At 42.7% G+C, this 12,747-nt stretch overlaps 1 protein-coding gene across 1 annotated transcript in view; it reads right to left on the bottom strand.

The window, feature by feature from the left end:
- FBXL7 (F-box and leucine rich repeat protein 7) overlaps nucleotides 1-12,747 on the bottom strand; it is a 417,673-nt gene that overhangs the window by 302,295 nt on the left and 102,631 nt on the right. The window contains exon 2 of the mRNA XM_027125348.1: nucleotides 867-956. Coding sequence (XP_026981149.1) covers nucleotides 867-956 — 90 coding nt within the window. The remainder of the gene's footprint in view (nucleotides 1-866; nucleotides 957-12,747) is intronic.

The following is a 12,747-nucleotide window of genomic DNA, read 5'->3' as shown; positions in this document are numbered from 1 at the left end:
ACCCTGCACACTAGGAAAGCAGGCTCTATACAGTGTCGTGAGAAAATCGGCTGACACCTCACAAGTCTTTCATGATAAACGGCATTCGTGTCTTCCATGGACCTTCATTCAACAATGTGTTTAGAAAGAACTCTTCTTCAGAAAAGAAGTCATTTAAATGTGTTTCACCTTAAAATAAAAGGAGCCGATTCCATAATTGGGTCAACTTTCCACTAAATAACTACAATAGAAACAATGATTTCCACACTCAAACGAGTAAGTAATAACTGAAAAGCTTCTCAACTATTGGGAAGCAATTAAATTCCAACATGTGCTACTACATATAGTCAAATTCTTTATCAAGAATATCAGTGCAACCAATCTTTGTTCTGACAAGCAGGACTTTTCACTTACTCTTTAAAGAATCAAACAAACCTCTTTTCCTACTCCCCAGGTAGTGGGAATAGTTCAAGTTCTACAAATCCCATGACTATGACCTTCCCGTTATCAAAATCCTGAATTCCAGGTGTGCCTATTTTGAAATTTCTTGCAGGAACTTTCAACTGCAGCATAAAGATTTTAAAATCATAATGTTTTTCATACTGAAAAACAAGATATGTCATTCATAAACACTTCCCAAAAGTCAGCCTGTTATATTTTCACAAAATAACAATATTTACCTTAAACCACATCAAAACAACTTTAGTAGATGGTGATAGCAATGCAACAAAAAAGAAACCTGGGAAAACCTTGGCCTTCTCATATTTAAGAATCTCATAGGCTTCCACTCAGTAGAACAGAACTGAAACTCACACCTTTTACGTGTCTTCCAAACACAGCCAGCACTGTGACCAGAGGGCAAGAGATAATGAAGAGCAGATGCCTACCTTCACTGGTAGCCACATTCTTCTGGGCTTGGGTCGGCGTGTGATCTGTACTTGAACTCACGTCGGATGAGATGCTTGAGCTGCCTTTGCCTAGAGAAAACAGGAACGAGCAGCTTTTGAGTTTTGTAATTTCAGCACTGGACCGTGCCTTCCACTCCGTCCCTTACCAAGCCATATCACTTGTTTCCAAGAAAGAAGCCATAATACCAAGAAAGGAGTTCATTAGGTTCCTTGCCTTAGGCATTAAATATCTTTTGGGAAATATCTGACCCATGTCATAGTAGAACTAAAGCCCTATTATAATATGGCTTGACTATAAATTCAGACAAGATTATAAAACATAGTCAAATATGATAACGTAATCTTGTTTTGGCATACATGTGGATAAGAGAGTCCATGTGGGAAACACATCTACAGTATTAAGTTTTTCTTTGCAACTATAAACTATACGTTTCCTAATAAAGGCTAAAGACAAATCTAAGAATGAGGCATTAGCCAAGGAGCAAGAGCCTGCTGGCTCCAAACAGCTGCATCACCTTAAAAAACAAATTCCCTGCTTTAATGGGTTCTTCATTAAAACAAAACAAACAAACAAAAAAACCCACTTTGTTTTTCTAATGCAGGACTTCTCAAATGGGGGTGCCTCTCCCTCAAGTGGACATCTGGTAATGACTGGTGGTACTTTTAATTGTCACAACTGGGGAAGGTGTGCTACTGGGTTCTAGTGGGTAGAGGCCAGGGATGCTGCTCCACATCTTACAGCGTATACAACGGCACCTCACGAGAAAGAATTATGCAGCCCAGAACATCAATTTGCTGAAGTTGAGAAACCCTGGTCTAAATAACCTCACCTCAGCTCACAACTGAGTTTCTACTCTTCTAAATTTTAATTTGAACATATACATTAATATTGCAGACATTCTGCAAATGCACATGAAAGTCTACAAATATGAACCACACTCACTGCCTCAGGAGGGAAGTGCCAATGACCATGGTGGACAGCATTCTAAGATGATCCCCATGGTACCTGCTACAAGCTGAATGTTTATGTTCCCTAAAACTCATATCTTAAAACCTAATCCCCAATGCCATGGTATTAGGAGGTGATTAGCCTTTGGAGGTGATTAGGTCATAAGGGTGGAGCCCACATCAATGGGATTAGTGCCCTTATTGAAGAGACCCCAGAGAGCTCCCTTGCCCCTTCTACCATGAGAACACAGGGAAAATATGGCCGTCTACGAACCAGGAAGCAGGTCCTCACCAGACATCTTGATCTCAAACTTTTCAGCCTCCAAAACTGTGAGAATGAAATATCTGTTGTTATAAGCCACCTAGTCTATGGTATTTTGTTGTAGCAACCTGGACAGGCTAAGCCAGTGTCCATGCCCTTGGTAACCTGCTCCCCTTGAGCATGGATAGAACTTGCAATTTGCCACTAAGCAACAGGACATGGCAATGGTGAGAGGATTTTGCCAATGTAATTAAGTTTCCTATAGCATTAACTTTAATCAAAAGGGTGATTATCCTGGGTGGGCCTGACCTAAATATATAAGTAAACCCTTTTAAAGAGCCTAGAGGAGAGAGATCCTTCCTACTGGTCTTGAAGAAGCAAACCACCATGAGTTCCACAGCTGCAAGAAATGAATTCTACCAATCCCACATGAGCAGGGAAGAAGACCCCAACCTCACAGGAGAAAGCAGCTCTGGTCAACACCTTGACGGCAGCTTTGCAAGATCCTGAACAAAAGACCCAGCTGATCCAAGCCCAGAATCGCGACCCAAGGAAACAGTGAAATAATAGATATCTTGCGGTAAGCTGCTGCTAAATTCATGGTAATTTGTTATGCAGCAATAGAAAACTAAAACAGTCACCAACCAATTACATCCCAGATGAACTCTTTTCACACCACAAGTTATGATCTAAACTCTTCCATTAAGCTGAGAAACACTGTTTTCCAATAGTCTTCCCGGCATAGTGTACACACCCCAGTTAGGTAGAGTGAGTTTATAGTCTATAAAAAGGACAAAGTAGAAAAGCACAAATGGGCTTCAATTGAAAGAGCTTCAGGATTTTGTTGGCTAATGTTGAGAGTAATGGAACAATCCAAGTTCATGGGTGATATCACCAGAGCAGTGAAGTTCAATGGCTGTTGCTTCTCACCACTGCTCATTATAACTTATGGCTCTGAAACAATTCTGTTATTCCCATCATTTCTGCCTATTTCACATCCTCCTCTCTCAGAGTTAGCAGACAGTGCAGAAACTCTCCATCAGTATGTGTCAGGCCTTTGTGGCGGCATTTATACGAGTCAGGCAGCACCATTTATCTGCCATGGTTCACCCTTGGTGGGGGCTGACATGTTGGACCTGGTACCTAGTTAGAAGTATGTCAACCTGGTCTCTGACCTCAGTCTGCTGCTCCCTTGTTCTCTGACCTTGGACATTCACTTCTCAGTGTCGACATCTGATAGGGGAGATGGTTGGACTAAGGGATTCCCAGCAGCTCAAATAGTCTATGATTCTACGAGTCCATGGTCGTTCCTCAAACCTGAGTCATGCAAATACTACTGTAATGTGGCAAAAAAAAAATTATTGTGCACCACTAACTTATAGAAATTATTTTTATTATATTGTTACTTGTGATGCACAAATGGAAAACTAGAAATGACCTCCATCTGCCTTAGATCTGATTCAACAATAAGACCAAAACAAACTAACGAATTGGACGTGAAAACAATAAAACCCATAAAATTCAAATGAACAGCATTAATTTAACCTGGCAGATGATGTTATTTTGCTGAGATGACATTGCCCTTGAAAATGTAAATACAGCACTGGCTCCTGAAGCCAATGGGCTCTTGGCTTGGGCATGTCCACACTACCCCGGCCCTCTGGGGACTCGCCCTGCCCACCACTTCCACCCACTTGAACTTGGGGAGTCCTTCCTGCTACAACAGGGTGCACGTCAGTTGGCCCTCACTTGCTCTGACTGTATCATTCACATGCTTTCAGTCTGCTCTTCTTTTATCCCTTACTGGCCTATAACCACTGAAGGAGAGCTCCCTCCTTAAAAGCCAGGTGCAAACTTGGGCAATGAAGTCTTGTGGGAGGACTCTGCTACAAAGAGGACCGGTATGCAAGCATCATCTTTAAGATCATCATAAAAATGAAAGCACAAAAGAAAACGACAAATTTCAGGAGAAATTTTCAGACAGATCTGAAAATGTGTGGGCAGATCCCTCAGAAGACCATGATCTGCAGTATAGGAAATGCTGGCCTATGAAGAAAGGGAAGAAGATTGGGGAAACAAATATTATTATTAATGATTTTTCTAATAAACAGCTAACACTGAGCGCATATGCTGTGCTGCATAGTCTAGTAAATACTTTAGATGCTTCATCATATCGTTCACTGTGCCCTACAACTGTGTGTCTCAACCTTTGTTTCATGATTGCCCTCCCTCCAAGGAAACTTTTTTAGACATTTTTCCTTATCACCCTCCAACTGAAATTGTAATACCACAGCTGTACTGCAGATTTCTTATGTACTGTGTATATCTATCTATCTATCTATCTATATATATATATATATATATATGCTTTTTATATGAAAAGAATAAGATTTTCACTCCCCTCCACCGCAAGAACCAACTTTTGTCCCCTTGGGGGTGATATCACCTCCATTAAGAATGTATGCCTTTTGATAAGTAAAGCATTCTTAAATGTCTGAGTATTTAATGAATTAACTAATTAAGGAAAGCAAGGTAACAGAGAGATCGATACAGTCCATTCTTGTTAAGTTCCATTAAGTCTCTGTAAACACTGAATTAACAACAGGGAATCCTTGCTCTGAGGGGAAACACAGGATTAGGTGTCTGTGAGCCTCTGATCACATTTTTGTCAACCCATCAATATGTAAACTTGTTTTATGCGTGTTTTTAAACACACCCTGGAGTTTGGGATTGACATGTACACACTGCTATATTTAAATTAGATAACCAACAAGGACCTACTGTATAGCACACGGAACTCTGCTCAGTATTCTGTAATAACCTAAATGGGAAAAGAATGTGAAAAAGAATAGATACATGTATATGTATAACTGAATCAATTTGCTGTACACCTGAAACTAACACAACATTGTTAATCAGCTATGCTCCAATATAAGATAAAAACATTTTAAAAAAAGAAAAGAAAATACAGACACCTTACTTAATATATATTGTTCATACATTAACATTGAACTCAAGGCCGACAGCACTGCGACTCAAGCCTAAAGGAAGCTGACCTAACACAGGTAAAGCCTATCACAGCCTTCCTGCACTTAGGAACTCTAGACACCTAGCTCTTCAGCACTACACATTTCAAATGGTGAATTCACCAATAAAAGCATAAAAATGTGAAACACGTGGCGCTGCAGAGACTATAAGGACCCTTACTTGCAGCATGAGAGCTGAAACAAGAAGTCAGCCTTGCTCAACCTCAGCTGGGATCCTGCACGCCCGGCCACTCAAATTCTTCACCCTCTGTGCACATCCGAGGATGACCATGAAAGCATCGTGAGTCCCCTTCTGGGGTTACAAATAAATTTCAGCTAGTAGGCCAATCTGCAAATATGGGATCCACAAACAGTGAGGATCGACTACATATAATCTTGTATTAAATCTGGTTTCACAGCTTGTAACCAGCTTTCACATACACTTAAGTGGGTAGGGTGTAGGATCTAGAGTCAGGAGGCCGGGGTTTATACCTGGATTTGCCACTTACTAGTATTGAGCAAATGATAAAACCCCTCGAAGCTTTAGTGTTTTCAGCTATAAACAGGGTGGGGTGAGATTACATAAAATCATGCAGATATATCACTTAGGAGAGCGCATTCAGAAAATACTCAATAAATCTTAGTATAGTGGGTTTCATATTTTGGATACTATTAATATGCTCTTCTCTTCTGCCTTGCTTCTGGAAGCATAACCATCTCCCCAGTGAGTTCAAGTGGAAAGGGAAAAGGTGTGTGTGTTGTGGGCAGGAGGAGAGGGGGCACTTACAGAAGAACTGTCACAGGAGGAACTCAGAAGGAAAGAACAAGGGGATACTTGGTTTCTAATAGTCAAAAACACATCTGTCGTGTGACAATGTTTCTGTGAGCTAAGTTATTGTCTTAGGAAGGGACTGCCAACATATCTCACCTCCTTTAGCAAGTCAAGGGCCAGACCTGTCAGATTCGATCCTGGAGTTTTATATAAGGGAAATCCAGACCAGAGGGAGGTGGTGGGAAGATGGGGCAGGAAGCCCAGCCTAGGGAAATAACTGGAAAGGACCAGGCAAAAGGGAAGCACAGGTAAGACATACCCAGACTGCATCCTGTTTCTCTCTCTGGGCTTCCTCTGAGAGAGGGGGCGGTGTGTTAGATAAAGAGCAGCTCTGGGCACAGAGGGGTGCTGTCACCTCGCTCCCTATAATTAGCACACCAGAGATCATCGCCCTTAGACACCCCAGCACCTACCAGACGCATGGCCACGTCAGGCTGCAGGGTAATCTGGCTGGACTCAGGGAGCTCCGGAGGTGCGACTTCCTGGAGTCGCCTGGGATCCCTTGTGGCAGCGACAGGACCCCAAACAGAGGAGCGTCTGCTGGGGCCCCGCCTAGGGGAGTCCGCTTAGCGGATGTGATGCTTCCACAGCCAGAACAAGAGCCGATCACCGCGGAGGGCTGCAGGGGAAGCACAGCCAGACCTGAGAAAACACTAATACCAGCAAGAACTGAGGTGCGCTGGTTTCAAAATATATCTACAAATTCTGTGACGGCTCCACTACAAAAGGCAGAGCTTCATCTCCCCTGCCCTTAAATGGGAAGCGGGGAGGGGGTGGGGGAGGGCCCAGCCACCTGTGTTTCCACATGCCCTCCAGGTGATTCAGACCTGCCATACGGTCTGAGAAGCAGCCAGGGGCTTCTCCTTCTGACCGATGCCTTGACCTCCACAGGAAGCTGTACCAAGAACCCAGGAGGACCAGGCAAAGTGCTCAGCGCGGTGACCGTCACACACACAAGTGATTAACAGACATCAGCCGCCCTGTCCTGTATCCATCACAGCTGCCCACTTCTCATGCAATTGGAGTGATTTGGGTTCGAGTGTTTCGAGCACTATCTCTGGAGTCTCTGGCCTCAAACCTGAGCTCTACCATCTCCAAGTCACATGCGTATCTATGAGCAAGTCTCTCAAACTCTGAATCTTGTTTCATCTCCTGTAATGTGGAGATGGAAACCTCTTTCCCTTTTTGCAAATGGGTGTCATGGTGCCCAGGCTTTGATGTCCTTCTCCAGAGAAACAGAACTGATAGGAGATGTGTAAATATCTCCTATCAGGATACATGTAATGACCAGGGAAAATTATGGCATTATTTCTATAAATATATATATATATAGGGTTATTCATATATGCATATATGTAAGATATATATATAATATCAACACATATAATATATATAGATACAGAGTCAGAGAGGGATTTAAAGGAATTGGCTCACAGGATAGTTGAAACTGACAAGTTGGAAATCTGTAGGGTAGGCAGGCCAGCAGGATGGAAACTCAGGAAGGAGTTAATGCTGCAGCCTCGAGGCAGAACTCCTTCTTTTCCAGTAAATCTCACATTTTGCTTTTAAGACCTTCAAGTGATTGGATTGAAGGCCCACGGTCCAGTCGACAGTAACCATCAACAGTAGTCTCCTTAATGTCAACTATTGCAGGTGTTCACCACATTCACAAAACACCTTCCCAGCAACACCTAGATTAGCGTCTGAGTCCACAGCTGGGTACTACAGCCTGGCCAAGCTGACACGTACAACTGTCCATCACGACGTCAGACCCACGGGAGTTTAAAATCCATGTTTACCACTTCCATGCACCATGCCTGGGAGAAGATCTCTCAAACTCTCTAAGCTTCGCTGCCTTCATCCATAAAACATGGATAAAAACAAACAAACAAACAAACAAACAAAACCAATTACCTATTTTCTCTACTAAGAATAGGGGAACTGTACCGCCACCTTTCAGCGTGGGAGAGGTTGCTATGAGCTAGGGGCTGTAAAGCATTCAATCACATCCGGTCCCGGCCAGAGTCCACCATGAGTGTTTACTATTGACACATTTATCACAGTTCAATTTGTATCAGGAAACAAGAAACGAAATTTAAAACACTAATTATTATTTTACTATTATATAATAGTAAGTAAATATTACATACGCATATAAATTCTACATGCCTTATAGATCCAGTAAAAAATCCCTCAAGCATAAACAGAGTTGGCAATTCTGCTTTCTATCCAACTGCTACATGAAAGTTTGTTTATTTGACCAATGGCCAAAACCCTCATTAGGAGTTGTTAGCATATCCAAACCGTGCCTGCTGGATTTGGTACAGTAAAATTTGGCTTTTTATTGAATTTCCTCCCAAGTGGAGGCTAGAGGCCCAAATGAGGGCAATTGAACAAACAATTAGGTATCAAATATACAAATACCAAAGCAAGCAAAGACTAATAATGCACTGAAGTTGGTAAGCATTGTCTGTGAACAGGTGAACATACACACGTGTAAACATGAACCACTGTATGGACAAATTAGTTGGTGGGTCAATCATTTCGGTCACTTGGGGCACACTGTTAACCCGGGAATGTTGGCAGAAGAATGTGATTCCAATCATTGATTCCTTCAGGCTTTCTGTTAGAGGGTGACAGGTTTTCCCAATGTCTGAAGAGGAGCATGTTCATTAAATGGGGATCCTATTAGAATAGGATTTTAAGTCTCTTCTAATATAAAAATCCTCATATATAAAATTGCAACACTAAGTTTCTTCTCTCTTCTCTTTCCCAGTGCCCAGGCTGACTGTGCAAATGCAAATGTTTAAAACAAGACAGTCAGACATTCCGTTGTTATTTATTGATAACATGAGGAAGGTAAAGGGGAAAACAGAAAAGATCAAGACGTAACAAAAAACTGAATCAGTGGGGTCCTATGATTTCTAACATTCTTAAAGAGTCCAAGAAATACGTTGCAAAATTGATGCCCTTTATCAACTCCAGACTATATGCACTGAACTCATTCCTGCAGATTTCAGCCACAAACCTCGGAGAGGAAATCTACAAAGGAGCACAGTGGACCCACGTGGTGAGGGCCTTAGCCCCTTATTTCCTGTTTCTCTCCTGCACCTTGTTTCCAAGTGGCTGCCGTGCACCATAAGAGTCTGCTTTAATATTAAATGTCCACACCAAAGGAAAGAGAGTTTCTCTTTTTTTTTTTTTTTCTGTATCTCAGAATTAGATCACGGGAGCAGTGGGTCATGTTTGTGTGTTGAATTCACTGTTATTTTCCTGATTGTTATCTTGAGAGAGTTTCTTATCTTCTTTGATACACAGTTCAAATGTCTGTATATACAGAATAATAATATTAGTTACCTCAAAAAATGATCTGGATTAATCCCTGGCCCAGGTGCATATTAGTTTTTGGAAAGAAACTCAACACATACTGTGAACACGTATTAGCTCTTGCAGGCCAGCGGGGATTTAATAGATGAGTTCTCCAGAGTTGGAGACGCTGAACTAGAGTGAAACGAGGAGGAATCAAGTCCTGAGCCCCTGCCTCACTTTATTGTGAGTGAAGAATAGTAGATGATGTCCTTTGCTTTGCTTCTCCATTTTTTGTTCTTTCCTGGTGAAGATTGGAAATACAGTCTCAGGAGGACAAGAAGAAGAAAGGAAAGGAAAGGAAATAGAGAACTCTCAGTCATGTTTTGATTTTTTTTTTTTTTCCCTTTCAAGCCATTTAATGTCTTCACTGGAACTTTCTTTACTCCAGTTTCCAAAGCACCTAACAAGTGACCTCAGGGCCACTGAGCAGGCCACACATGCTGTAACTAGGGGGCAGTCCAGGCGGAAACAGGAAACAAGACCCGTTAACTGAGCACCTCCTTCACCCTGCCCGTGTGCTGGGCCCTTCCCCTACAAGGCCACAGTTCTTATGTCCAGCCTGAGAAAAGCCAAGGATGGTTTTCGACATTTAGTTCATTGCTGAGAGATGCAAGATCTGGTTCAGGGTGCTGGCATTTTTTTCATTATTTTAAAAACACATATAACATAAAATTTGCCATCTTAACTATTTTTTACGTGTACAATTCAGTGGCATCCATTACATTCAGAGTGTTGTACACCCACCACTACTGTTTACAAACTTTTCCAAGACCTGGCACAGAAATTCTGTACAATTACCCAGTAGCTCCCCATTCCTCTGTCCTCCAGCCCTTGGTAACCTCTAACCTGCTTTCCATCTCTACAAATAAGCTTATTCTAGATATTTCATATAAACGGAATCATACAATCTTCATCCTTTTGTGTCTGGCTTTTTGTACGTATCACGTTTTCAAAGGTTCATCCAGATTGTAGCCTGTATCAGTACTTCATTCCTTTTTATGGGTCAATAGTATTCCATTGTGTGTATGTACCACTTTGGGGGGCATACTGATGGCCACTTAGGGTGTTTCCACCTTGTAGCTACTGTGAATGATGCTGCCATGACAGAGTACTGGATTCAATACTTGTGGTTTTTAACTTTGAAACTTCTAGAGCTGCTTGTTTCCAGCTGAAATCAGATCCTGAGGGCTGCGGCTGGAGCAGGCGAACAAAGTACACAGAGTTCTTCCAGGAGAGGAACAGGGACAACCCCACGGCTGAGTCAGCAGCTCCTCTGGAGCCATTTACTTACAATCCTGCAGCAGCTTCCAGGATGGGCTGCCAACCAGCCCACATCACAGACGCTAATGGAGCAGCACAGGGCTCTGAGACCCGAACACACACCTGCTGCACAAAGCTTGGCTCTTCCAAAGCCCGTGGGGCTTTGATTGGAGCTGGACAGCCGGGAGAGGCCTGGGGACGTCCCCTTTGCCCTCTTCCTGGGGATGGTCCACATTCTCTCCAGGAAAGGCAAGAGTTTCGGCCTCAAGGCAGACAGCACGGGAGCGGAATTCCCCGCTCCAACACCACACAAGTGAAACCATGACGTGAAATGCAAGGCTGGGCTTAACCACACACGACCCTGCAGGGTATCTATTCATTTAAGTGACATTAGCTTATAAGCCAAAGGCTAAAGAGAGAAAGAATTAAATAGAAATGATGTAAGTGATCAGCAATCATTCCACATTCTAGTGTCACGCTCTTTTTACCTTGGTGAGGAAAGAAGATTTTCTTAGACAAAAATGTGAATGAAAGCCAATCTTTTCTGCATTACTCCCGGAGTCTGTGATTAGTAAAAAGAAAAAGAAGGAAGGCACATGATTCCGACACAGTCCTCTTAAACGAATCCATGGAAGGCAGCAGGATGCCTGCAAGTGTTACTAAAGCCGGAGGTGAGGCCCAGGGCGTGGAGCCTGACTGCCCACTGCGTGGACCCACATCTTGGCTTTGCCGCTAACTAGCTATTGAGGTGGAGGAAGTTTTTTTACTTTCTGAGACCCTCAGTCTCTCCATCTGTAAAGTGGTGTACTGGGAAAAAGAAACTCATAGAAACACCTATGAGAATAAAATGAGGTTAACTCTAGGGCTTCCCTGGTGGCGCAGTGCTTGAGAGTCCGCCTGCCGATGCAGGGGACACGGGTTCGTGCCCCGGTCCGGGAAGATCCCACATGCCGCGGAGCGGCTGGGCCCGTGAGCCATGGCCGCTGAGCCTGCACGTCCGGAGCCGGTGCTCCGCAACGGGAGAGGCCACAGCAGTGAGAGACCCGCATACCGCAAAAAAAAAAAGAGGTCAATTCTATAAGGCATATATATAATAGATACTTAATAGATGTTAGCTATTATTAACCATCCTCCCTACTTTTATTCTTAATCAATAATTCAATTTAATTCAGCAACTACATGCTAAACCTACTGCATGTGAAGGATTATGATTAGCAGTAGAAAAAACAAGACCGTCTATACTGGGTGAGGATATAAAACACAGACACAGAAATAGAATTGAACATAAATGCAGTAGGTTTAAGTTTTTAAATAGGATCATTAAGTGATATTCCCAAATACTAAATGATTCACAAAATTTCATCGCTTTTTGGCGTGACTTTTTTCTTTTATAATGATGTTAAAAAATATGTAGGTTGATTATAAACAAACTCATGTCTTTCTTCTCCACTGGATTCTCAACTTCACAAGGGCAGATTCCATAACTATTTTGTTCACTGCTCTACTCTCCGGAGCAAGCACTGTGCTTGGCATATTATGGTCAATCAGTATATGTGTGCTGAATGAATTGGCATAAGACTGAAGGACTGACTGAGCGAGTAAACTGGAAATTTACTCCTAATGAAATAGCCCTGTTCTCGTACTATTTCCTAAAAAGCACTATCCCTTCCTTACTCCAAAAGTTACTATGTTACTATGTTACTCCAAAAGTTAGTCTTTACATAATGGCTATGTGTTGAGCACTTAAAACAGAGCTTAACAAAATTCATACAGATTCCCAGTGGCGACACACTGTATAGTACTCTGTATTAGCTTCCTAGGGCTGCTGTAACAAATTACCACTACCTGGATGGCTTAAAACAAGAGAAGTGTATTGTCTCACAGTCTTGGAAGCTGGAAGTCTGAAATCGAGGTGCCAGCAGGGCCGTGCTCCCTCCAAGGGCTCTAGAGACAATCTCCTCCGTGCCAAGAATCTCTCTTGGCTTCTGGCAGTTGTCAGCAATCCTTGGCATTCCTTGGTTTGTGGCAGCGTACCTCCAACCTCTGCCTGTCATCAAATGGCCATCTTCCTTCCATGTGACTCTGTATCCCTTCTTGGAAGGACGCCAGCCTTATGGAATTAAGGGCCCACCCTACTCCAGTGTGCCCTCATCTTAATAATTA

This window comes from Aethalodelphis obliquidens, unplaced genomic scaffold (genome assembly GCF_003676395.1).
Source record: "Aethalodelphis obliquidens isolate GAN/ISIS:26980383/991018 unplaced genomic scaffold, ASM367639v1 scaffold29, whole genome shotgun sequence".
Classification (NCBI taxonomy): Eukaryota; Metazoa; Chordata; class Mammalia; order Artiodactyla; family Delphinidae; genus Aethalodelphis; species Aethalodelphis obliquidens.
Note: the sequence above shows the minus strand (reverse complement) of the source record. Positions and strands in the feature narration are given on the sequence as shown.